The 26365-nt window shown below is 42.6% G+C and overlaps 1 protein-coding gene across 1 annotated transcript in view; it reads right to left on the reverse strand.

Moving 5' to 3' along the window:
- LOC139022499 (retinoic acid receptor beta-like) overlaps positions 1–24616 on the reverse strand; it is a 107921-nt gene extending 83305 nt beyond the window's left edge. Inside the window, exon 1 of the mRNA XM_070436020.1 lies at positions 23831–24616. Within this exon, the coding sequence (XP_070292121.1) occupies positions 23831–23987 (157 nt within the window). The 5' untranslated portion in view covers positions 23988–24616. The remainder of the gene's footprint in view (positions 1–23830) is intronic.
- Between the last annotated feature and the right edge of the window lie 1749 nt (positions 24617–26365).

Genomic DNA, 26365 nt, shown 5'->3' on the forward strand with positions numbered 1-26365 from the left:
CGGTACATGTTGTAGCTAGCATTAACTTATCTTATAAAAAACAATCAATCAATGACTGTCATTGCTCCAATGTGTACTTAACCATAAACATCAATGCCTTTCTTAAAATCAATACACAAGTATATATTTTTAAACCTGCATATTTAGCTAAAAGAAATCCAGGTTAGCAGGCAATATTAACCAGGTGAAATTGTGTCATTTCTCTTGCATTCATTGCACGCAGAGTCAGGGTATATGCAACAGTTTGGGCCACCTGGCTCTTTGCGAACTAATTTGCCAGAATTTTACGTAATTATGACATAACATTGAAGGTTGTGCAATGTAACAGGAATATTTAGACTCATGGATGCCACCCGTTAGATAAAATACGGAACGGAATAAACGTTTTGTTTTCGAGGTGATAGTTTCCGGATTAGCCAAAGGTATATATATGGTTTAGAGAGAAATAGTCGACGCGTTATAATTCCTGTAATAACTTGCGGCTGAACTTGAAAGGGGTTCCTTCGTTATTTTACCGATCATGTCTTCCATAGAGAATGTCTTGATCTACTTCAAATAAGGTCTGTGTTTCGCAGGAGCAGACTGACAGGGGACCATGCAGACAAGCTCTGCTCATGTTATTTGAGACTAAATAGATTTTATTTATGTATTATATTAAGTTAAAATAAAAGTGTTCATTGTTCATTCAGTATTGTTGCAATTGTCATTATTACAAAAATGTGTGTGTGTATGATATATATATATATAAAATACATTTATTTTATTTATTTTTAAATCGGCCGATTAATCGGTATCGGCTTTTTTTGTCCTCCAATAATCGGAATCGGTATCGGCGTTGAAAAATCATAATGGGTCGACCTCTAATAACCATGGTAGCAATTGAAAGGCAACAGTTTGGAGATTATGGGGACATTATTGGGCCAAAGGTGAGGACACACCTTTTGTGTCCTTAGCAGAAGCAGAAATATTATCGAAATCTGAAAATACTCTGAATACAATCAGTAACATAATAAGAATATTCCTGGAAAATATGGGGTAGGTGCAACATAATACAAAGTACTGACAAGGGTTTGAGTGAGAAGACTAACTGGTGTCTCCAAGTGGCCACACCTCTACAAAGTGTTCACAGTTCCTAAGTAATTTCTATGGACTTCAAATATAAGGTGTTTTTTTTTGTCTTCAACTATAAGGTGCTTTCCTGCACTTTACTAGCTGTGCCATTGAGGAACTAGAGCAAGCACACTTGTAGTTTTGTTTGGAACACAACTCTGCATCCTCACCATAACACAATTACGCAATCTAGAAATGGATAATTATAAATTGCAATCTGGGTCAGGTGGTCATCATTTCAAGGCTTGTTCTATTGCCAACATGACTAGCGAAGTTTTAAATACGATATTAGTGTTAGGCTTTCACAATACAATTCAGGTGCGCATCATAATTTGGTGCGCATAGAAAGGAATCATTATGAGTGCATTCTTCACAATAGACAAACATAGGCTAATTCTGTTCAGAATAACCCAGGGTGCCATGTCATCTTGTAACTGTACATCAACATAGTGATCAAAAATGTTGACACTGTATATGACATGAGTTTTATGATATGGAAACGTGCACATTTGGACTCCCAGGTGTTTTTCTTGCTGTATGACATCAAAGAGCTATTTATTATAATCCTCAAAGTCTCATCTTTGAAAATACAGTCTTCTTAAATTTACAGCATTTCCTTCACTCAGACAACAAAACATTTGCAAAAGTTGCCGGGTACGAGTGTGTAACGGTTTCCTCCTCCTCTTCATCCGAAGAGAGGAGTAGTGATTGAACCAAGGCGCAGCGGGTTGTGATGACATTTTATTTACAGAACAGACGAAAACACGAACTTGACTATAACTAACAAAACAACAAACGGAGTAGACAAACCTGGACATGCGAACTTACATAAAACGCAGAACTCACGAACAGGAAAATGACTACACAAAAGACCGAACTTACAAACAACCGAACAGTCCCGTATGGTGCACAAACACTGACACAGGGACAACACACAACACACTGTGAAACAACCTACTAAATATGACTCTCAATTAGAGGAAACGCCAAACACCTGCCTCTAATTGAGCCATACAGGCAACCTAAACCAATAGAAACAGAAAACTGATGCCCAAACTCACGTCCTGACAACTACACATAAAACAAAACTCAAAAGGTCAGGAAGTACGAGTGTAAAGGGCTACAAAGAAAATGTTGTATTTTATTGCAGAAATGTCTTCAGGGTTTCAATTTTTCAATTTTTTTATATCACCTTTATTTAACCAGGTAGGCCAGTTGAACCAAGTTCTCATTTACAACTGCGACCTGGCCAAGATAGACAAGCAGTGCAACAAAAACAACCCTAAATGGTTGGAAGTATACAGAAATGTACAACTATATTTTGTTGGTCAGCATCTCAATTTGGTGTGGGGTGGGGTCATATCAATTCATTAAATTGTACTTGCTAATAGACAGTAGATTGCTGAGACATGACCTGTTTACGCAGGTTTTACATGGTCAAATATCTGCCAGGGGGAGGATGATAGTTTTCTTTTGGATAGCCTGTCTTTTCCTCTTATACCCTGAAATAAAATCTGTTCACTCAAATATTTCACTGTCAATTTCTTTTTATCAACCCACTATTAAATATATGGCCATAAATGACATCAAGGACTTGCTTTCTCCTTGGTAATATCTGGCGACAAACTTGGAAGACACACTTGCAACACAGTCGAGTCTTTAGTTCCACATTACAGGCTAAAGTGACAAATGACAGCAAAAACAGATTATTTTGAGAAATTGCAGTACCATGGGTTAGTTATATCAATCTTTGGTAGAGTTTTAATGGTTTATTTGCTTTACACACAATTGGCATTGCATTTATTTGCAGTGCTGCCATTTACTTTCCACTCAAGGATTGCTCCAGCAAAAAGGCTATCACGGTACCGTTGGCTTTGGGTAATGTGAGAGATGGTGGGTAAAGTTATAAGCTAGCTAGTTTGTGCTAGCTAGCTAGTGTAGCCTATCATGTGATGCACGGAATGGCAGATCGCTAGCTAAATACATTTGGTTATCAAAAGTAACTAGTGGAGTTTTGAAACAGTTGTTTATACTTTGGCTAAAATCTAGCTTTTAGATTTGTTTATTTAGCTATACAAACAAGCTAAAACTACACACCACTGAGAACAAGCCATCTCGACCAACTGACTGCTAATTATGCTAGCTAGCTAAATCAAGGGCGAGGGAGGGTGTGAGAGACAGCCGCATGAGCTCAGCCATCCACACAAAGAGACGAGCGTGCAATTACTGAACTGGGAACAATTTCACGCTGTGAGAAATATTACATGACATCACAATCACAACACATTCAGAACGATTGGGAAGATTTTTACATGACACCCGGCGCTGCCTATTTGAAACTCATGGTGGATCTGGGAATGTGGCTACCTGCAGACAGATAGACCACATAAAGGCAGATGCATTTCCCCCTTCGGTCTGTGTGTGTGTATGTGTTTTGATTGTGTGTACGCGTGTCTATGTGAGTGGGTCTCTGTGTGTGTGCGTGTACAGCACTATATATCAGGCGCTGGGAGCTTTTTCTCAATTTTCTGGGTGATTAAGCTTGGCTCTGCAGCGAACTAACTTCACCACATGTTAACATACCTACACACCAGCACCATTACGGAGACTAAAGACCAGCGACAGACAAGACAAACCAAGGGGTGGGAGCAGTGTGTGTGTGTGTGTGTGTGTGTGTGTGGTATCAGTGTACATGTGAAGAATACTCTGTGTGTGTGTGTGTGTGTGTTGTGTGTGTGTGTGTGTGTTGTGTGGTGTGTGTGGTGTGTGTGTGTGTGTGTGTGGTGTGTGTGTGTTGTTGTGTGTGTGTGTGTGTGAAATATGTCTCATAGCTATTCTGAACTCTTAGCCCCCTGCTGAACCAGCCAGCATGGTCAAACAGGAAAACACACCCGGCCTGGAGGAGGAGGGAGGGAGGTCAACCTCTGAATGGGGGAAAGAATAAGTGAAAAGCAGAGGCCGAGTCGGGAAGGAGCACTGTTATGGCTATGGCTTGCTGTGGGTGGTGAAGTAGTAGAAGAAGAAGAAGGGTCCTATAGGTCAATAAAAAAGAATGGTGGGCCAATCAACTATGTCTATCCTCACTATGTCCACCTGTCCCTACCTGCTGTCCACCACATTGTCCCCATGCTAACGGTCAGATAGACAGATGACCAGTGACATGAAAACAATCAGGACTCTTCACCCACATGGTCTACAACCTCACAGATGGCTAGAGGGAGGTACCTAAGGCAAGATCTGTTCCGAACACACACACGCACGCACACACACACGCGCACACACCATTTAGCACAATATATCACAACAACATGGAATCAGGACATGGACGGTTTCTACACTGTACTCATGAGACCACAGTTACATCCAAATGATTTTTAACTGCAGCGATCCATTTACAATGGCCCTACTTTTAACAAACAGAGAGAAAATTAACCGGAAGAACGAATAAAAAACAGGAAGAACGAATAAAAAAGAGATACGGAAAATACAGTGTGCATAGAGAAATATGGAGATGGGAGAGAAGAGAGAGAGAGTGAAAGACAGATGCATTTCCTGAGTGTCCCTGAGGTTAGCCTGTTGTGTGTTTGGGCTATACTGAGAGGAAGCTGTGATGATCTACCCGTGAAGAGGTGGAGAGACAGGCACTGGGCAGTATGGGAATAATTAGGGGATATACTACACCTAAACGTTGGCCTGAATTGATACAGTTGAGGGCACTGATAACTAAAAAATTCTAAAACCCAAACTATCGCAAGTAGACTCTAGAGTGCCGTGTTGCACGAGGAAACTGTCCTACAAATACTACAGTACGGCCTAACTTACTAGAGCCACACATGTACATCCAGTTCCTCCACAACCCCACCTCTCCACTGGCCGTTTATTCAAGCTGGAAGTGTTTTTCTCCCCCTCTTCCTCTGGGTTTTCTGCAGGAGCACGTAGCTCACACAAACAGCTCACATACACCAGGCGGGTAGAGAAAGAGAGTCAATAGGAAACGGCCGAAGTTCACCCAAAGTACACCAAATTAGAAGCAGCTTTGCGGTGGAGGGAGACGGAGCAGCACTGGCTGTAGGGCTGTAGGCTGTAGTACACATTTAATTCAGAAGGTTATCTATAATCCCTTCTTTAAACACTGACTGGAAGAGAAGATAGAAACTATAAAAATATGTATGCCTTGTCTAGAAAAAGAAAAGGAAAAAGTACTTTTTGATTAGGAGAGAGAACGGTGGAAACAGACAGCAGACTGACACTGGGTTATGGGGTGCTGACAGGTGGGGGATGCTGACAACTCACAGGGAAACGGTCTGTCTAGTCAGATTTCAGGACGGCACACATCAAGTGCAAAAGTGTCTCCCAGTAGAGGGAACCAATCAACTGCATCTAAACGAGCCACTGAAACTGAATGGTGCCAACAGACAAGGCAGATCTGCATTTAGCTCCTAAGCAACTTTGTAGATTTTTTGTGTTATTACATACAGCCGGAAATAACTTTTGGATATCAGAGCGGTGGTAACTCACCAGCATTACGACCAGGAATATGACTTTCCTGAATTGTATCCTTTGTCCGCACTCTCCAGGGCAATTGAACTTATTCCAGAGGCTGCTAAAAGACACCACCGGCGGAGAAGAGGTATTCGGATGGACTTCTCGTCCAACTCAGGAGGCATGCACATCATCCACCGCTTCCGAGTATATTACTCGCTAATGTTCAGTCTCTGGACAATAAAGTAGACGAGCTCTGGGTGAGGATTTCCTTCCAGAGAGACTTCAGGGACTGTAACATACTCTTTTCATGGAATCACTGACCCATTCCATACACTGTCCCATTCCATACAGCCAGCTGGTTTCTCAGTACATCGCGCAGACAGGAATAAAGAACTCTCAGGGAAGAAGAAAGGCAGTGGTGTATGTTTCATGATTAACTACTCATGGTGTGATTGTGATAACATACAGAACTCAATTATTTTTGTTCACCTGACCTAGAATACCTCACAATCAAATGCCAACCCTATTACCTCCTAAGAGAATTCTCTTCGGTTATAGTCACAGCCGTGTATATTCCCCCTCAAGCCGATACCACGACGCCCCTCAAAGAATGACTCTGGACCTCATGCAAACTGGAAACCACATATCCTGAGGCCGCATTTTTTGTAGCTGGGAATTTTAACAAAGCAAATTTGAGGAAAACGAAACAGAAGTTCTATCAACACATTGACTGTAGTACTCGCTCTGGTAAAACTCTCAACCAATGCAACTCCCTCGCCCCCTTCGGAAAAATCAGATCACGACACCATTTTGTTCCTCCCTTCCTATAGGCAGAAACTCAAACAGGAAGATACATGTCTAAGGTCTATTCAAACACTGGTCTGACCAATCGAAATCCATGCTTCAAGATTGTTTTCATCACGTGGACTGGGATATGTTCCGGGTATCTTCTGAGAAATAACATTGATGTATACACGGAAACCGTGACTGAGTTCATCATGAAGTGTATAGGGGAACCAGAAACCGTGGAGATGGCAACATTCGCGCAAAACTGAAAACACAAACCACCACATTTAACCACTGCAAGGTGACTGGGAATATGGTTGAATACAAACAGTGTAGTTATTCCCTCTGTAATGCAATCAAACAGGCAAAACGTCAGTACAGAGACAAAGTGGAGTCACAATTCAACGGCTCAGACACGAGAACGTATGTGGCAGGGTCTACAGACAATCACGGATTACAAAGGGAAAACCAGCCACATCGCGACACCGCCGTCTTGCTCGCAGACAAGCTAAACACCTTCTTTGCGGATAACACAGTGCCACCAACACGGCCCGCTCCCAAGGACTGTGGTCTCATTCTCTGTGGCCAACATGAGAAAGACATTTACGCGTTGACCTTCGCAGAGCTGCCGGCCCAGCCGGCATCTATAGCCACATCCTCAGAGCATGCCAGACCAGCTGGCTTGAGTGTTTACGGACATATTCAATCTCTCCCTATCCCAGTCTGCTGTCCCCACTTGCGTCAATATGTCCACCATTGTTCCTGTACCCAAGAAAGCAAAGGTAACTGAACTAAAGGACTATCGCCCAGTAGCACTCACTTTCTTGTTCATCGTGAAGTGCTTTGAGAGACAAGTTAAGGATCATATCACCTTCACCTTACCTGCCACCCTAGACCCACTACAATTTGCTTACCGCCCCAATAGATCCACAGACGATGCAATCGTCATCACACTGCACACTGCCCTATCCCATCTGGACAGAGAAAATACCTACGTAAGAATGCTGTTCATTGACTATAGCTCAGCATTCAACACCATAGTACCTCCCAAGTTCATCATTAGCTTGGGGCCCTGGGTCTGAACCCCGCCCTGTGCAACTGGGTCCTGGACACCTCAACTTCACTGATCCTCAACACATGGGTCCCACAAGGGTGTGTGCTTAGCCCCCTCCTGTATCCCTGTTCACCCATGACTGTGTGGCCACATACGCCTCCAACTCGATCTTCAAGTTTGCAGACGACACAACAATAGTAGGCCTGATTACCAACAATGACGAGACAGCTACAGGGAGGAGGTGAGGGCCCTGGCCGAATGGTGGCAGGAAAAATAACCTCTCCCTCAACGTCAACAAAACAAATGAGCTGATCGTGGACTTCAGGAAACAGCAAAGGGAGCACGCCCGTATCCACATCGACGGGACCGCAGTAGAGAAGGTGGAAAGCTTCAAGTTCCTTGGCGTACACATCACTGACAATCTGAAATGATCCACCCACACAGACAGTGTGGTAACAGCACCTCTTTAACCTCAGGAAGTGAAGGAAATGGTTCCGCACTACAAACTGGCTATCTGCCATCTGCCCAGCAGCTTAGCCACTAGCAAACGTCCACCGTCTACCGAATAGCAGCACTTTTGGTCCGCAGGTAGTATAACTTTTCAATTACAATTTCATTACATTTTCTCAACTATGTACAACGGTTTAATTTGTCTAAATCATTAGCATTATCTCTTCTTGTAGCTAGCTACATAGCCGTCTTTGTATAAAGATAATTGCGTAATTACGTATTTCGTCGTCCTAGACGCAGTCTACACTGCTATCTGCACATCTTGCCCATGCAGGCTAGCCTAGCTAGCAAACGTCCTACCGTCTTACACGAATTAGCAGCAACTGTAGCCAACTATTACACCCAACTTGACGACTTGATAGTGTAGTGTTAGTAGCTACATGTTTGTCTTTGCTGTCTTCGTATCAAGTAATTGGTAGTTTAGGTTGGTGTAGTTTAGAGGATTATCTTTAATTTACCGAGGTTAGCTAAGCCAGCCTATCTGTCGTCTTACGGTGGAGACACTGCTGCTAAGCCCAACAGCTAAGCCAACGTCTAACCGAATAGTAGAACCTTCCGACACTCAACAACCCGGTCGCATTCCGCTTCGCCCACAGGTAGTATCACATTTTCATTCATTTCATTACAGTACAACGCGTTGTGATTTGTGTTTGATCGTGTAGCTACATAGCTTAAAGCTACATAGCCGTCTTTGTATCAAAGATAATTGTGTAGATCGTAGAGCGATTTTCTAGGTTAGCTAGCCAGCTATTGTCGTTCATTTGTAACGCAACGTAACGTAATCAACACTGCTTAGCTTAGCCAGTCTACCCCGCGAATAGCAGCACTGTAAGATTACTATTACACTCAACGGAACGACTTGATTAGTGTAGTGTCAACAACGCAGCCACTGCCAGCTAGCCTACAAAAGTTCAAACAACTGCCAGCTAGCCTAGCAAAGTAACAAACGAGCGCATCTGCAGCTAGCCTTACTTCAGCAGTACTTGTACATCTAATCATTTTAGTCATAAATTCTTGCTACGTAAGCTTAACTTCTGAACATTCGAGACGCGTAGTCCACTTCCACTCGCAATCTCGCCTTTGCATTAGGTAGCCTTCCTGTAGCCCTGTCAACTATGTGTCTGTCTATCCCTGTTCTCTCCTCCTGCCATAGACCATACACAACGCCCAACCGCGTGGCATCGGCCACCCTAATCTGGTGGTCCCCAGCGCGCACAGACCCACGTGGATTCCAGGTCTGTAGCCTGGAACTGCCGATCTGCGGCCAACAGCGCAGTTCCATCTCAGCTATGCCCCCTCCAGTCCCTCGACTTCCTGGCACTGCGGAAACATGGACACCAAAGATAACACTGACTCCTACTGCTCTCTCTTCGTCCGCCCACGTGTTCTCGCACACCCCGAGAGCTCTGGGTCAGCGCGGGTGTGTGGCAACCGGGATCCCTCATCTCTCCCAAGTAATCGGCCGATTAATCGGTATCGGCTTTTTTTGTCCTCCAATAATCGGAATCGGTATCGGCGTTGAAAAATCATAATGGGTCGACCTCTAATAACCATGGTAGCAATTGAAAGGCAACAGTTTGGAGATTATGGGGACATTATTGGGCCAAAGGTGAGGACACACCTTTGTGTGTCCTTAGCAGAAGCAGAAATATTATCGAAATCTGAAAATACTCTGAATACAATCAGTAACATAATAAGAATATTCCTGGAAAATATGGGGTAGGTGCAACATAATACAAAGTACTGACAAGGGTTTGAGTGAGAAGACTAACTGGTGTCTCCAAGTGGCCACACCTCTACAAAGTGTTCACAGTTCCTAAGTAATTTCTATGGACTTCAAATATAAGGTGGTTTTTTTTTGTCTTCAACTATAAGGTGCTTTCCTGCACTTTACTAGCTGTGCCATTGAGGAACTAGAGCAAGCACACTTGTAGTTTTGTTTGGAACACAACTCTGCATCCTCACCATAACACAATTACGCAATCTAGAAATGGATAATTATAAATTGCAATCTGGGTCAGGTGGTCATCATTTCAAGGCTTGTTCTATTGCCAACATGACTAGCGAAGTTTTAAATACGATATTAGTGTTAGGCTTTCACAATACAATTCAGGTGCGCATCATAATTTGGTGCGCATAGAAAGGAATCATTATGAGTGCATTCTTCACAATAGACAAACATAGGCTAATTCTGTTCAGAATAACCCAGGGTGCCATGTCATCTTGTAACTGTACATCAACATAGTGATCAAAAATGTTGACACTGTATATGACATGAGTTTTATGATATGGAAACGTGCACATTTGGACTCCCAGGTGTTTTTCTTGCTTGTATGACATCAAAGAGCTATTTATTATAATCCTCAAAGTCTCATCTTTGAAAATACAGTCTTCTTAAATTTACAGCATTTCCTTCACTCAGACAACAAAACATTTGCAAAAGTTGCCGGGTACGAGTGTAAAGGGCTACATAAGAAAATGTTGTATTTTATTGCAGAAATGTCTTCAGGGTTTCAATTTTTCAATTTTTTTTATTTTATATCACCTTTATTTAACCAGGTAGGCCAGTTGAGAACCAAGTTCTCATTTACAACTGCGACCTGGCCAAGATAGAGCAAAGCAGTGCAACAAAAACAACCCTAAATGGTTGGAAGTATACAGAAATGTACAACTATATTTTTGTTGGTCAGCATCTCAATTTGGTGTGGGGTGGGGTCATATCAATTCATTAAATTGTACTTGCTATAAGACAGTAGATTGCTGAGACATGACCTGTTTACGCAGGTTTTACATGGTCAAATATCTGCCAGGGGGAGGATGATAGTTTTCTTTTGGATAGCCTGTCTTTTCCTCTTATACCCTGAAATAAAATCTGTTCACTCAAATATTTCACTGTCAATTTCTTTTTATCAACCCACTAATTAAATATATGGCCATAAATGACATCAAGGACTTGCTTTCTCCTTGGTAATATTCTGGCGACAAACTTGGAAGACACACTTGCAACACAGTCGAGTCTTTAGTTCCACATTACAGGCTAAAGTGACAAATGACAGCAAAAACAGATTATTTTGGAGAAATTGCAGTACCATGGGTTAGTTATATCAATCTTTGGTAGTAGTTTTAATGGTTTATTTGGCTTTACCACAAATTGGCATTGCATTTATTTGCAGTGCTGCCATTTACTTTCCACTCAAGGATTGCTCCAGCAAAAAGGCTATCACGGTACCGTTGGCTTTGGGTAATGTGAGAGATGGTGGGTAAAGTTATAAGCTAGCTAGTTGTGCTAGCTAGCTAGTGTAGCCTATCATGTGATGCACGGAATGGCAGATCGCTAGCTAAATACATTTGGTTATCAAAAGTAACTAGTGGAGTTTTGAAACAGTTGTTTATACTTTGGCTAAAATCTAGCTTTTAGATTTGTTTATTTAGCTATACAAACAAGCTAAAACTACACACCACTGAGAACAAGCCATCTCGACCAACTGACTGCTAATTATGCTAGCTAGCTAAATCAAGGGCGAGGGAGGGTGTGAGAGACAGCCGCATGAGCTCAGCCATCCACACAAAGAGACGAGCGTGCAATTACTGAACTGGGAACAATTTCACGCTGTGAGAAATATTACATGACATCACAATCACAACACATTCAGAACGATTGGGAAGATTTTTACATGACACCCGGCGCTGCCTATTTGAAACTCATGGTTGGATCTGGGAATGTGGCTACCTGCAGACAGATAGACCACATAAAGGCAGATGCATTTCCCCCCTTCGGTCTTGTGTGRGTGTATGTGTGTTTGATTGTGTGTACGCGTGTCTATGTGAGTGTGTCTCTGTGTGTGTGCGTGTACAGCACTATATATCAGGCGCTGGGGAGCTTTTTCTCAATTTTCTGGGTGATTAAGCTTTGGCTCTGCAGCGAACTAACTTCACCACATGTTAACATACCTACACACCAGCACCATTACGGAGACTAAAGACCAGCGACAGACAAGACAAACCAAGGGGTGGGAGCAGTGTGTTGTGTGTGTGTGTGTGTGTGTATCAGTGTACATGTGAGAATACTCTGTGTGTGTGTGTGTGTGTGTGTGTGTGTGTGTGTGTGTGTGTGTGTGTGTGTGTGTGTGTGTGTGTGTGTGTGTGTGTGTGTGTGTGTTGTGTGTGTGTGTGTGTGTGTGTGTGTGTGTGTGTGTGTGTGTGTGTGTGTGTGAAATATGTCTCATAGCTTATTCTGAACTCTTAGCCCCCTGCTGAACCAGCCAGCATGGTCAAACAGGAAAACACACCCGGCCTGGAGGAGGAGGGAGGGAGGTCAACCTCTGAATGGGGGGAAAGAATAAGTGAAAAGACAGAGGCCGAGTCGGGAAGGAGCACTGTTATGGCTATGGCTTGCTGTGGGTGGTGAAGTAGTAGAAGAAGAAGAAGGGTCCTATAGGTCAATAAAAAAGAATGTGTGGGCCAATCAACTATGTCTATCCTCACTATGTCCACCTGTCCCTACCTGCTGTCCACCACATTGTCCCCATGCTAACGGTCAGATAGACAGATGACCAGTGACATGAAAACAATCAGGACTCTTCACCCACATGGTCTACAAACCTCACAGATGGCTAGGAGGGAGGTACCTAAGGCAAGATCTGTTCCGAACACACACACGCACGCACACACACACGCGCACACACCATTTAGCACAATTATATCACAACAACATGGAATCAGGACATGGACGGTTTCTACACTGTACTCATGAGACCACAGTTACATCCAAATGATTGTTATACTGCAGCGATCCATTTACAATGGCCCTACTTTTAACAAACAGAGAGAAAATTAACCGGAAGAACGAATAAAAAACAGGAAGAACGAATAAAAAAGAGATACGGAAAATACAGTGTGCATGAGAGAAATATGGAGATGGGTAGAGAAGAGAGAGAGAGTGAAAGACAGATGCATTTCCTGAGTGTCCCTGAGGTTAGCCTGTTGTGTGTTTGGGCTATACTGAGAGGAAGCTGTGATGATCTACCCGTGAAGAGGTGGAGAGACAGGCACTGGGCAGTATGGGAATAATTAGGGGATATACTACACCTAAACGTTGGCCTGAATTGATACAGTTGAGGGCACTGATAACTAAAAAATTCTAAAACCCAAACTATCGCAAGTAGACTCTAGAGTGCCGTGTTGCACGAGGAAACTGTCCTACAAATACTACAGTACGGCCTAACTTACTAGAGCCACACATGTACATCCAGTTCCCTCCACAACCCCACCTCTCCACTGGCCGTTTATTCAAGCTGGAAGTGTTTTTCTCCCCCTCTTCCTCTGGGTTTTCTGCAGGAGCACGTAGCTCACACAAACAGCTCACATACACCAGGCGGGTAGAGAAAGAGAGTCAATAGGAAACGGCCGAAGTTCACCCAAAGTACACCAAATTAGAAGCAGCTTTGCGGTGGGAGGGAGACGGAGCAGCACTGGCTGTAGGGCTGTAGGCTGTAGTACACATTTAATTCAGAAGGTTATCTATAATCCCTTCTTTAAACACTGACTGGAAGAGAAGATAGAAACTATAAAAATATGTATGCCTTGTCTAGAAAAAGAAAAGGAAAAAGTACTTTTTGATTAGGAGAGAGAACGGTGGAAACAGACAGCAGACTGACACTGGTTATGGGGTGCTGACAGGTGGGGGATGCTGACAACTCACAGGGAAACGGTCTGTCTAGTCAGATTTCAGGATGGCACACATCAAGTGCAAAAGTGTCTCCCAGTAGAGGGAACCAATCAAACTGCATCTAAACGAGCCACTGAAACTGAATGGTGCCAACAGACAAGGCAGATCTGCATTTAGCTCCTAAGCAACTTTGTAGTATTTTTTGTGTTATTACATACAGCCGGAAATAACTTTTGGATATCAGAGCGGTGGTAACTCACCAGCATTACGACCAGGAATATGACTTTCCTGAATTGTATCCTTTGTCCGCACTCTCCAGGGCAATTGAACTTATCCCAGAGGCTGCTAAAAGACACCACCGGCGGAGAAGAGGTATTCGGAGTGGACTTCTCGTCCAACTCAGGAGGCATGCACATCATCCACCGCTTCCGAGTATATTACTCGCTAATGTTCAGTCTCTGGACAATAAAGTAGACGAGCTCTGGGTGAGGATTTCCTTCCAGAGAGACTTCAGGGACTGTAACATACTCTGTTTCATGGAATCACTGACCCATTCCATACACTGTCCCATTCCATACAGCCAGCTGGGTTCTCAGTACATCGCGCAGACAGGAATAAAGAACTCTCAGGGAAGAAGAAAGGCAGTGGTGTATGTTTCATGATTAACTACTCATGGTGTGATTGTGATAACATACAGAACTCAATTATTTTTGTTCACCTGACCTAGAATACCTCACAATKAAATGCCAACCCTATTACCTCCTAAGAGAATTCTCTTCGGTTATAGTCACAGCCGTGTATATTCCCCCTCAAGCCGATACCACGACGCCCCTCAAAGAATGACTCTGGACCTCATGCAAACTGGAAACCACATATCCTGAGGCCGCATTTATTGTAGCTGGGAATTTTAACAAAGCAAATTTGAGGAAAACGAAACAGAAGTTCTATCAACACATTGACTGTAGTACTCGCTCTGGTAAAACTCTCAACCAATGCAACTCCCTCGCCCTCCCTTCGGAAAAATCAGATCACGACACCATTTTGTTCCTCCCTTCCTATAGGCAGAAACTCAAACAGGAAGTACCCATGCTAAGGTCTATTCAACACTGGTCTGACCAATCGAAATCCATGCTTCAAGATTGTTTTCATCACGTGGACTGGGATATGTTCCGGGTATCTTCTGAGAATAACATTGATGTATACACGGAAACCGTGACTGAGTTCATCATGAAGTGTATAGGGGAACCAGAAACCGTGGATAGATGGCAGCATTCGCGCAAAACTGAAAACACAAACCACCACATTTAACCACTGCAAGGTGACTGGGAATATGGTTGAATACAAACAGTGTAGTTATTCCCTCTGTAATGCAATCAAACAGGCAAAACGTCAGTACAGAGACAAAGTGGAGTCACAATTCAACGGCTCAGACACGAGACGTATGTGGCAGGGTCTACAGACAATCYCGGATTACAAAGGGAAAACCAGCCACATCGCGGACACCGCCGTCTTGCTCGCAGACAAGCTAAACACCTTCTTTGCGGATAACACAGTGCCACCAACACGGCCCGCTCCCAAGGACTGTGGCTCTCATTCTCTGTGGCCAACATGAGAAAGACATTTACGCGTTGACCTTCGCAGAGCTGCCGGCCCAGCCGGCATCTATAGCCACATCCTCAGAGCATGCGCAGACCAGCTGGCTTGAGTGTTTACGGACATATTCAATCTCTCCCTATCCCAGTCTGCTGTCCCCACTTGCGTCAATATGTCCACCATTGTTCCTGTACCCAAGAAAGCAAAGGTAACTGAACTAAAGGACTATCGCCCAGTAGCACTCACTTCTGTCATCGTGAAGTGCTTTGAGAGACAAGTTAAGGATCATATCACCTTCACCTTACCTGCCACCCTAGACCCACTWCAATTTGCTTACCGCCCCAATAGATCCACAGACGATGCAATCGTCATCACACTGCACACTGCCCTATCCCATCTGGACAAGAGAAATACCTACGTAAGAATGCTGTTCATTGACTATAGCTCAGCATTCAACACCATAGTACCCTCCAAGTTCATCATTAAGCTTGGGGCCCTGGGTCTGAACCCCGCCCTGTGCAACTGGGTCCTGGACACCTCAACTTCACTGATCCTCAACACATGGGTCCCACAAGGGTGTGTGCTTAGCCCCCTCCTGTACTCCCTGTTCACCCATGACTGTGTGGCCACATACGCCTCCAACTCGATCTTCAAGTTTGCAGACGACACAACAATAGTAGGCCTGATTACCAACAATGACGAGACAGCTTACAGGGAGGAGGTGAGGGCCCTGGCCGAATGGTGGCAGGAAAATAACCTCTCCCTCAACGTCAACAAAACAAATGAGCTGATCGTGGACTTCAGGAAACAGCAAAGGGAGCACGCCCGTATCCACATCGACGGGACCGCAGTAGAGAAGGTGGAAAGCTTCAAGTTCCTTGGCGTACACATCACTGACAATCTGAAATGATCCACCCACACAGACAGTGTGGTAACAGCACCTCTTTAACCTCAGGAAGCTGAAGAAATGTGGCTTTGCCCCTAAGACCCTCACAAACCTTTACAGATGCACAATTGAGAGCATCCTGTCGGGCTATATCATCACCTTGTACGGCAACTGCACTGCAGAGGGTGGTGCAGTCTGCCCAACACATCACCGGGAGCACACTGCCTGCCCTCCAAGACACCTACAGCACCCGATGTCACAGGAATGCCAAAAAGATCATCAAGGACATCAACCACCCGAGCCACGGCCTGTTCACCCCACTATCATCCAGAAGGCAAGGTCAGTACAGGTGCATCAAAGCTGGGACCGAGAGACAACTTCTATCTCATAGCCATCAGACTGTTAAATAGTCTTCATTAGCCGGCTACCCCCCGGTTACTCAACCCTGCACCTTAGAGGCTGCTGCCGTATATACATAGACATGGAATCACTGGCCACTTTAATAATGGAACTCTAGTCACTTTAATAATGTTTACATACTGCTTTTCTCATTTTATATTTATATACTGTATTCTATTCTACCTTATTTTAGTCAATGCCACTCTGACATTGCTCGTCCTAATATTTATGTATTTCTTAATTCCATTCTTGTACTTTTAGATTTGTGTGTATTGTTGTGAATTGTTTGATACRACTGCACTGTGGGAGCTAGGAACACAAGCATTTCGCTACACCCGCAATAACATCTGCTAAATATGTGTATGTGACCAATAAAATGTCATTTCATTTCATTTGAAGGCCAACAGCTTCTAAATGGGACTAGATAGAGGTGTCAGGGTTAGGCACTGGACCTTGGTTTGAACCACTGAAGGGCACTATGTTTGGATCAGAGGTTCATGTCATGTGACTGTGGCTAACCTCCAAGCCACCCTCCCTGCCTTGACCTTTGGGCGCCCACCCGGTGACCTGTTGAGGTTAAAGGCAAATTGGAAACAGTGGGTGTATAAAGAGCCAGAGATCTCACTTTCCTGAGCGATGCAACAGGTGCGAGGCACTTCAAAGCTTTCATAAAGTGCAACAAGAAGCTAAGACAGACATAAAGAGAGACGAGGGGGAAAGAGAGAGAGAGAACGAGAGAGAGAGAATGTTCAAATAGAGAGAGGAATCGAGGGGCAAAGAGAGAAATGTGATACGATTATTTTTAATCCTTTCTTAGAAATAAGAGCCTGGCGACGTTGTTATGATTCTCCAGTCTACGGCAGGCACATTAAGGGGTAATTTGATCCACACGTCAGCTCTGGGGATGTTGGAACACATACACACTCCGGAGTTGTTAGAACATGTCAAGATGTCTGATTTTGTTGCAAGTTATACTTTGTAACCTTAGCAGTAAAGGAGACCTGCATTAGACAGGCTACTAATCTCTGAGATAGAGACAACCCAGCAAACAGGGGACATTCCCAGAACATTAGCTAAGATTCACATTAAGTTCTTTTAACCTAATGAAACATTCGGGAAACCTTTAAAGAATAGAAAAATGTGTTCTGATAACATTCTTGCAACATCAGGCAAATGTTTTATACAATCATTGTTTAATCATCAGCACGACTGGACAGTTTTTGTGTTATGAGAACATTTGCCACAACCTGACGAATGTTCTGAGAACTTTCACAGAAACAAATTTAGTTTGCTGGGAAGTTCTTCAAAAGAAGTCTAATGGTTCAGTGGTTCTACAGAAAAATTTGAAAAATGCATTTCCTGCTAATTGTTTCATTTTTAGCAGTAATATAAAAGTGAGTCACCATCCATTATGTCAGAGTGACATCTGACAAATGTAAGAGTGAAATAAAATAAAATGAATGAATAAGGGGGGGGGGGGGAAATTGGCCTCAGCAACAATTATATGAAAAAATCTGTGGATCTTTTGTGCACAAAGATGATGACTAAAGTGTCTTATTAGACATTTTCAAATTTGACTTCTCTATGGAAATTGTCTTTCTGGGCCGGATGTCAGTTAAACTGCAGTACCGAAGCATGGTTGTAGCAGTCGAAACCGTGCTTCCAGATCAGAACCCTGGCCCCTTAGGTGGCATAGCCTGGTCCCAGATCTGTTTGTGCTGTATAGCCAAATCCTATGGTCATTGTCATTGCCAAACAGAGAGAATGGCCTGACAGATCTGGGACCAGCGGGCAGTGGTGTTCCAGCACACCACACCAGCACCGTTTCAAAGTTGTTACCCTCCTTTTTATCCCCCCATCCATCCCCCCTCCAACCTCTTAGTTGTCCTGTCACATGCCCGCAAAATCAGCTTGGTGTGAAAGCTGTGACCATGGTCTTTCATGTCCCTATCTGAATCACATTAAGCCTTCAAGAGAAGAACAGGGACAGGGCCTAATTAAAATATCATGCTGTTATCTCAAGCATGGTCTGTCTGTCTGCTCATTGTTTACAACAAAGGGAGAACTTGGCATTGGACATTGTTGTTCAGCTACAAGGATGTAACTGCAGAGAAAACATGAGACTGTTGATACATGTGTATGGGAGCACACACGTGTACACACACACAATACACACACTTAAGCATGCAGGCACACAGAAAAACACGTACATGTGCACACACACGTGAACACACACACACCCACCCACCCCCACACACACACACACACACACACACACACACTTTATTAACTATTATGCCTGCTCATGTCATACACAATCCAATCCACAATACAAATCAGTATTACCTGCTTCACTAGAAGAATAAGACGACAAAGGGATGAGAGTCATTTACCATCAATTTTGTGCTTTACTTTACAATGGCTAGCGCTTAGACCCTTTAAGTGAACGTGTGAATCGTTTCAATGTTGGTATTCAAGTCCCGAAAGGCCTTGGGATTACAGCTTCCAATGCCATATCGATTACAGACAAAGAGAAACCATTCATACTGTATTGTCGTGTAGTGTTATACCCATATGACTATCACTCCTGTCAAAGGATTCAATATTTAAAATATTCTCAAGTTTCTCAAAGATTATCCTCATATTGTAATTTTCAGTTAATATTTTTTTTACTTATTGCATTCATCAATAACCTTGAATTCTATAAGCCTATACATAATAGTACCTATTATACTGTACATTACTGTCCTGATATCCATTCTATAATGGAAAACAAACAAATACAAAGAACAATGTCCAAAATATAAAACTAAGCTATGAATTTAGAAAATATTTAAATGCTTTAGTGCATGCATCAAACATCATAATATCATCACACACACAAACACACCAACACCTTCTCATTGTATCCTTCGTACAACAATTTGTTTGAAGGCTTATGTGTGTGTATGTGAGTGTGTGTGCTTGTGCATGCCTGTGTGTGTTAACAGAGCGCAGCTCATAGTGAATAGATCTAATTGACACCCTTGGGGCTTCCATTGCACTGAATTAATTAATTAATTAAAAACTAAGTTTCAATGACCTCTCTGGGAAGCTCTTTAAATTAAAGTCCATTTTAAACTGTTCCTTATTTAAACATGAAAGGGCGCAGAGCGTTGCAAGACGAGTGCAATGCCACAAGGCTAATGTGTATGTAGTCTATGCATATGAAATAGTGGGGGGAAAGAAAGATTGCCCAATCGATTCAATCTTGTTTTGCTACATTGCCTTAGTGATGAATACAAGCAAGTCTGTTATCAGGATAATTTGCAACACACACACACACATACATACACATACACATGTGCACACACACACACACGTGCACACACACACACCCTCTGTGCATGAATGGAAAATGGTTTTCTAATTGCATTGAAATGCTAATCAAAGGCACCTTGTGTGTGTGGTGATTAATGAACATGATGAGTTACTTATACTTTAATGTTCAAGATGATTTAATTTCGTAGAACACACACACACGCACACACACACATACACATACACAAGCACGCACACACACAATGAACACACAGTGGTGTAATGTAATGACGAGAAATTATGACCTTTTCTATTAGTGATCACACCACAGTGACAAGATAATAGTCTTATCAATCATGAACGGAACATTGCACTAGCTACTATACCTGGAGACTATTATAAATCTATGGAATACAGTTATTGCATTCCCTCTATTCTCTCATGTAAGGCATTCACACAAAAGCAAACACACCCACACACATACCTTTCTTATACATAGGATACACACAGTATGCACATATAACAGCTCAGCTAAACCATCAATTAAGATGATCAAATTTAGGTAGAAACTATAGGATTTATGTGGGATTAAATCTGCTTTGCCAGATAAACTAATTTCCTATATTTTATGGGGCATACAAATGCAAAATATAAACAAATCTAATTAAACAAATAAAGAGAGGCTATTCATGTAAAACCAATGTAGCCTACTGTAGGAGCGCAGTGAAGTGAGGTGAGTAGGGGGTGAATAGTAGCCACCTTCTCCACTTTCGCTGTTACTGATAAGGGCCACTTCCCTGTGATTTGTGCCTGTAGAGCAAACACGTCCTGGGAAGTGTAGTGACGTGACCGACAGTACAGCAGTGCTTAACATTATCTGCTCTCCAGTCATCATACTATCAAAATAAATAAAGTGTGTGTGGGGGGGGGGGGGCTTAAACAAACACTTGTATTGCCAGGAGATCACGCCTTCTCAAAAAGCGGAGTGGAGGGGTCACAGGTAAACACACACAGATAAGGCAAGTATTCCATAAGCTAATGTTATTATCTGACTGCAAACCACTGACTTCTTCTCATGAGTGTGTGATAGGACAGACAGACTAGCCTACTTCTGAGTGAGTAAAAAAAAKATGTTTAGCAATGTTCTGCATATGGAGTGTGTAAAGAGAGTGAGTGAATGTGTGCCATCATTCTTGTCAGAAAAAAGGGTCTGTCTCATAGACAGCATTCTGAAAGTAGTCAGACCCCTTTACTTTTTCCACCTTTTTTACGTTACAGCCTTATTCTAAAATGGATTAAATCGTTTTTTCCCCCCTCATCAATCTACACACAATTCCCCATAATGACAAAGCAAAAACAGATTTTGAGAAACGTTTGCATAATTATATCAAATTAAAAACTGAAATATCACATTTACATAAGTATTCAGACCCTTTACTCAGTACTTTGTTGAAGCACCTTTGCAGCGATTACAGCCTCAAGACTTCTTGGGTATGACGCTACAAGCTTGGCACACCTGTATTTGAGGAGTTTCTCACATTCTTCTCTGTAGATCCTCTCAAGCTCTGTCAGGTTGGATGAAGAGAGTCGCTGCACAGCTATTTTCAGGTCTCTCCAGAGATGTTAGATCGGGTTCAAGTCCGGGCTCTGGCTGGGCCACTAAAGGACATTCAGAGACTTGTCCCGAAGCCACTCCTGTGTTGTCTTGGCTGTGTGCTTAGAGTCATTGTCCTGTTGGAATGTGAACATTCGCCCTAGTCTGAGGTCCTGAGTGCTCTGGAGCATATTTTCATTAAGGATCTCTCTCTGTACTTGAAGCAGGTTTTCATTAAGGATCTCTCTGTAGTTTTCTCCGTTCATCCTTCCGTCGATCCTGACTAGTCTCCCAGTCCCTGCTGATGAAAAACATCCCCACAGCATGATGCTGCCTCCAGACGTGACGCTTGGCATGCAGGCCAAATATTTCAATCTTGGTTTTATCAGACCAGAGAATCTAGTTTCTCATGGTCTGAGAGTCCTTTAAGTGCCTTTTGGCAATTAAATGCCAAAAGGGATGTCATGTGCCTTTTACTGAGGAGTGGCTTCCGTCTGGCCACTGTACCATAAAGGCCTGATTGGTGGAGTGCTGCAGAGATGGTTGTCCATCTGGAAGGTTCTCCCATCTCCACAGTGAACCTCTGGAGCACTGTCAGAGTGACCATTGGGCTCTTGGTCACCTCCCTGACCAAGGCCATTCTCCCCCGATTGCTCAGTTTGGCTGGGCGGCCAGCTCTAGGAAGAATCTTGGTGGTTCCAATCTTCTTCCATTTAAGAAAAATGGAGGCTACTGTGTTCTTGGGGACCTTCAATGCTGCAGACAATTTTTTCTACCCTTCCGCAGATCTGTGCCTCAACACAATCCAGTCTCGGAGTTCAACGGACAATTCATTCGACCTCATGGCTTGGTTTTTGCTCTGACATGCACTGTCAACTGTGAGACCTTATATAGACAGGTGTGTGCCTTTCCAAATCATGTCCAATCGATTGAATTTAACACATATCTAAAAACCTGTTTTCACTTTGTCATATCGGGGTATTATGTGTGGATTGAAGAGGAGAAAAAAAGTATCTTAATCCATTTTAGAATAAGGCTGTAARGTAACAAAATGTGGAAAAGTCAAGGGGTCTGAATACATTCCCAATGCACTGTAAAACAGGTCTGTCTATAGCCTTGGAGCAAGCCGTTCAAAATGAACCTTGTTGAAGAGTTGGAGAGAGAGAGAGAATACAACCCATATTTATGTTTCTTATTTTCCCTTTTGTACTTTAACTATTTACACATCGTTACAAACACTGTACAAAGCCATAATATGACATTTGAAATGTCTCTATTCCTTTGAAACATTAGTGATTGTAATGTGTACTGTTCACTTTTATCTACTATCAATTTCACTTGCTTTGGCAATGTAAACATATAATGTAAACATATGTTTCCCATGCCAATAAATATCTTTGAATTGAATTGAGAGAGTGAGAGTGAGCGAGAGAAGGGGGAGAGGGAGAGAGAGAGACTTGCGAGCATCTCTATGCTCTACGTCCTGGGGTTACCGCCCCCTGCCCCCTGTCATCTCTCTTTTTCTGGGAGGGAGGGAAGTGTCAAGGCACAGCCTGCCCGTGTTTACTCTGTGCATTCCTCCGCCCAGTGTAGGGACCAGGAGATCACATACTGCTTACGTCCCAAATGGCACCCTATTCCCTATAGTGTGCAGTACTTTTAACCAGGGCCCCATAGGGCTCTGGTTTAAAAGTATTGCACAATGTAGGGAATAGGGTGCTATTTGAGATGCAGCTACTGAACATACATCAGCCTGCTGTAGAGAGCTGTTTCCACCTCCAGAATTTACAACCCAAGTGTGTAAAGATGAAATATGACATGGCTAGGACTAGGAGGAACGCTTCAAGCACAGGGCCATGTCACAGTGACAGGACAAAAAAAGTGTGAGTTGTTACAAATGAAGTCAATGGCTGCTCTACAAGTCATTTGAGATATAAGAACGATTTATGTTTTAAAGAATTATGGACAATAAAGTATCTATTCTATTCTGTTCTATTCTTGCTTGTGTTTAATTCTCGAATAAGTTATCTGACTAGTTACTTAACACTCAGACACAGGTATGCCCTACAACACTGTTTATGGCATATTAGGGTGATTTAAGGGGCAATGATGGGGTCACAAGTGTGTGTGTGTGTGTGTGTGTGTGTGTGTGTGTGTGTGTGTGTGTGTGTGTGTGTGTGTGTGGTGTGTGTGTGTGTGTGTGTGTGTGTTGGGCATATTTAATGTGTGGTCAGTAAACGCATCAGATGAGAGGAAATGAGAAGACAGGAAATACTGTGAGGTGTGCATGGACACAATATAAAGAGATGATCAAAGAGATTAAGTGGACAAGCCTCGCACATTATGGCTATTATAATTTCATTATGTCATTATTATGATAGGGTACTGTTATGAAGCTACTAGGCAGTAGACACGTGAAATGAAAGGGAGCAAAAGTTAACCTACACTGTGCGCTCCGGCGGTGTTGCCAGTCTCTCTGAGCGAGCCCGCCGAAGCACGCTTTCAGTGCCTTCTCTTGTAGCATGCACGAAGAGGGACTCGAKGTGTAGAAATCCAACATTTGTCCCGGGCTCACCGCTAGCAAATCCATACAATCAAACATGATTTCCCTTAGTCGCAAAAGTCTGCCTGTTATTGTATTCCTTTAAAATAGAATTTAGGTGTGGATAATAATCGCGAACATAAGTGCACACAACTCCATCAAAGTCTGCCACTTTCTTGGCACGTAAAATATTGGTCTTCTTCCCAGACTATGAGAGTCATGAATTATGACAGACAACACCGCTAAAAGCTTGTAATTGACCCAAATGATGATTTGCCATTTTCCTCTGGTGTCCGGTTGTTGAGACGAAAAGGTGTCAGCCAGTCAGTCACCTCCGTAACGTTCCAACGTGTGTCAGCCAGTCAGTCACCTCCGTAACGTTCCAACGTGTATATACTTTATTTTTTGCACAGCCCCGTGTAGTGCGCTTAACAACAAGCTCCTCGCTCGAGCCCGCCGTACTGAAAATATGTTCTTATAAATATTACAGATCGCGTTTTAAAACCACATCTCCCCGTTCGGATGACGAATGGGTTATCCTGCCTCCATGCAGCTCATTTCATACTAGTTTGGTCACAGAGAATGAAAGATTGAATTGCCTAATATATGCGAGTGAACTTTCTATGAACCCATCCGAGACTGCTAACCTTCAAATGACCCAACAAGTCTGACATCACCAAGTCCCAGGATTCTCACACACCGTGCAGCGCGAGCCTCACAACCAGCAGCAGCAGCGCGAGCCAGGCAGAAAGAAGAAACGCAGGCAGCTCGAGCTCACCGCGCATAATATTATTTTCKCACGAAAGAACACGATACACGATATTTTCGTGCGATAAAAACACATGTCTAAATTCATGAATCAAAGTAGCTCACTTAGATTTGTTCACGATCTAACCAACCATGGAAGGGTATTACTGTGTATCACAGCAAAAGTATAGGCTACAACTGTTTAAAAGATTATGCAACAAAACTAAGCAATCTGATAAAGAAAAATATATAAAGAAAACGCAAATGGAGTACATCTTAACATTTCAATACATTTTCAATTTCAGAGTTTTACAAACACATGTTACATTGTAACTCTGTCAAGTCTCATGCACTTGTTTTGTCAGTAGCCTAGGCTACTTCTGACAGCTGTTGAGCAGCAGTATATGATCAGAGAAATTCTATATAGTGCAAAGTTATTATGTAGCCTAGGCTATGATTTTTGACATGTTTACAGCTTCAATATGTTATCTTATTATTTTATGACCAATAGTTAGTTACTTGAAAAATGGTTATGTGGACATGAAATACACGTGGGTAACAAAACTGATAAAGTAAAATCTCAGTTGTTGTTTATTCTCACATGTGCATTACTGCWAGTTAAGTTAAATTGGGAAAGTTAAATCAGAATCTTTATGACTCGATTTGTTTCTAGGCTACTTAATCTATGCATTATACACACTGTTACAGGCAGGGACATTTTAATTTCTCAAAATCCTATAATTAGTTGAAACAAGTTTGTAAGAATAGGGTTTTAGTAAGGGCATGAATAATACGAATAATACTGTAGTTTGAGTGTTTGTCACTTTGTGTTGTGAAGAACCAAAMAAAGATCCAAATAAGAAGATACACTCAATTATGGAATTTGTGGAATTTATGGAAAATGTGTTTTTCAAATTGAAATAACTCTACCTACAGTTCAGAGAAAATATAAGGACATATTGGTCCTTTGTGGTTGGTTGGGGAACGTGGTGCACCATGAACCTCTCCAAGACTATCTAAACATCCCATTAACCATCTCTCTAACTCTGCATGTGCCACACACACACACAGTCTAACCCCTTTAGAAAGACCCAACATAACCCCCGCACATTGACTCGGTACCGGTACCCCCTCATAGCCTAGGCTACATAATAACTTTGCACTATATAGAATTTCTCTGATCACATACTGKTGCTCAAGAGCTGTCAGAAGTACATTGCCTCGTTATTGTTATATTATTGTGTTACTTTTGATAATTTTTTACGTTAGTTTATTTAGTAAATATTTTCTTAACTCTTCTTGAAGTGCACTGTTGGTTAAGGGCTTGTAAGTAAGCATTTCACGGTAAGGTCTACACCTGTTTTTAAAGCCACAATCTGTAATTCATATTTCAGTGATTCTAAATCATGAATAGAAATAGCCATTGAACAGCAGTAACCATTACAGATAACACCTTTAAGCTGATAACTTTATAAAATATTATGATTTCCTGGTTGTGCCAAAGTTGCTCAGGATATAATTCATTATCCTGCTATAGGCTACTGCTGAGCTGCACTTCCTTGAATGTTGAGGGAGGAAGTGTAGCATGTTATTGAGCCCGTTATACAGTGATAACCTAGTGGGTGGGTGATCCGCTGTGGTAAAATAGTAACGTTATACTATTGTATTATATTCAGTTCTGTTATGTAGAA

The sequence above is a fragment of the Salvelinus sp. IW2-2015 genome, linkage group LG30 (assembly GCF_002910315.2).
Source record: "Salvelinus sp. IW2-2015 linkage group LG30, ASM291031v2, whole genome shotgun sequence".
Classification (NCBI taxonomy): Eukaryota; Metazoa; Chordata; class Actinopteri; order Salmoniformes; family Salmonidae; genus Salvelinus; species Salvelinus sp. IW2-2015.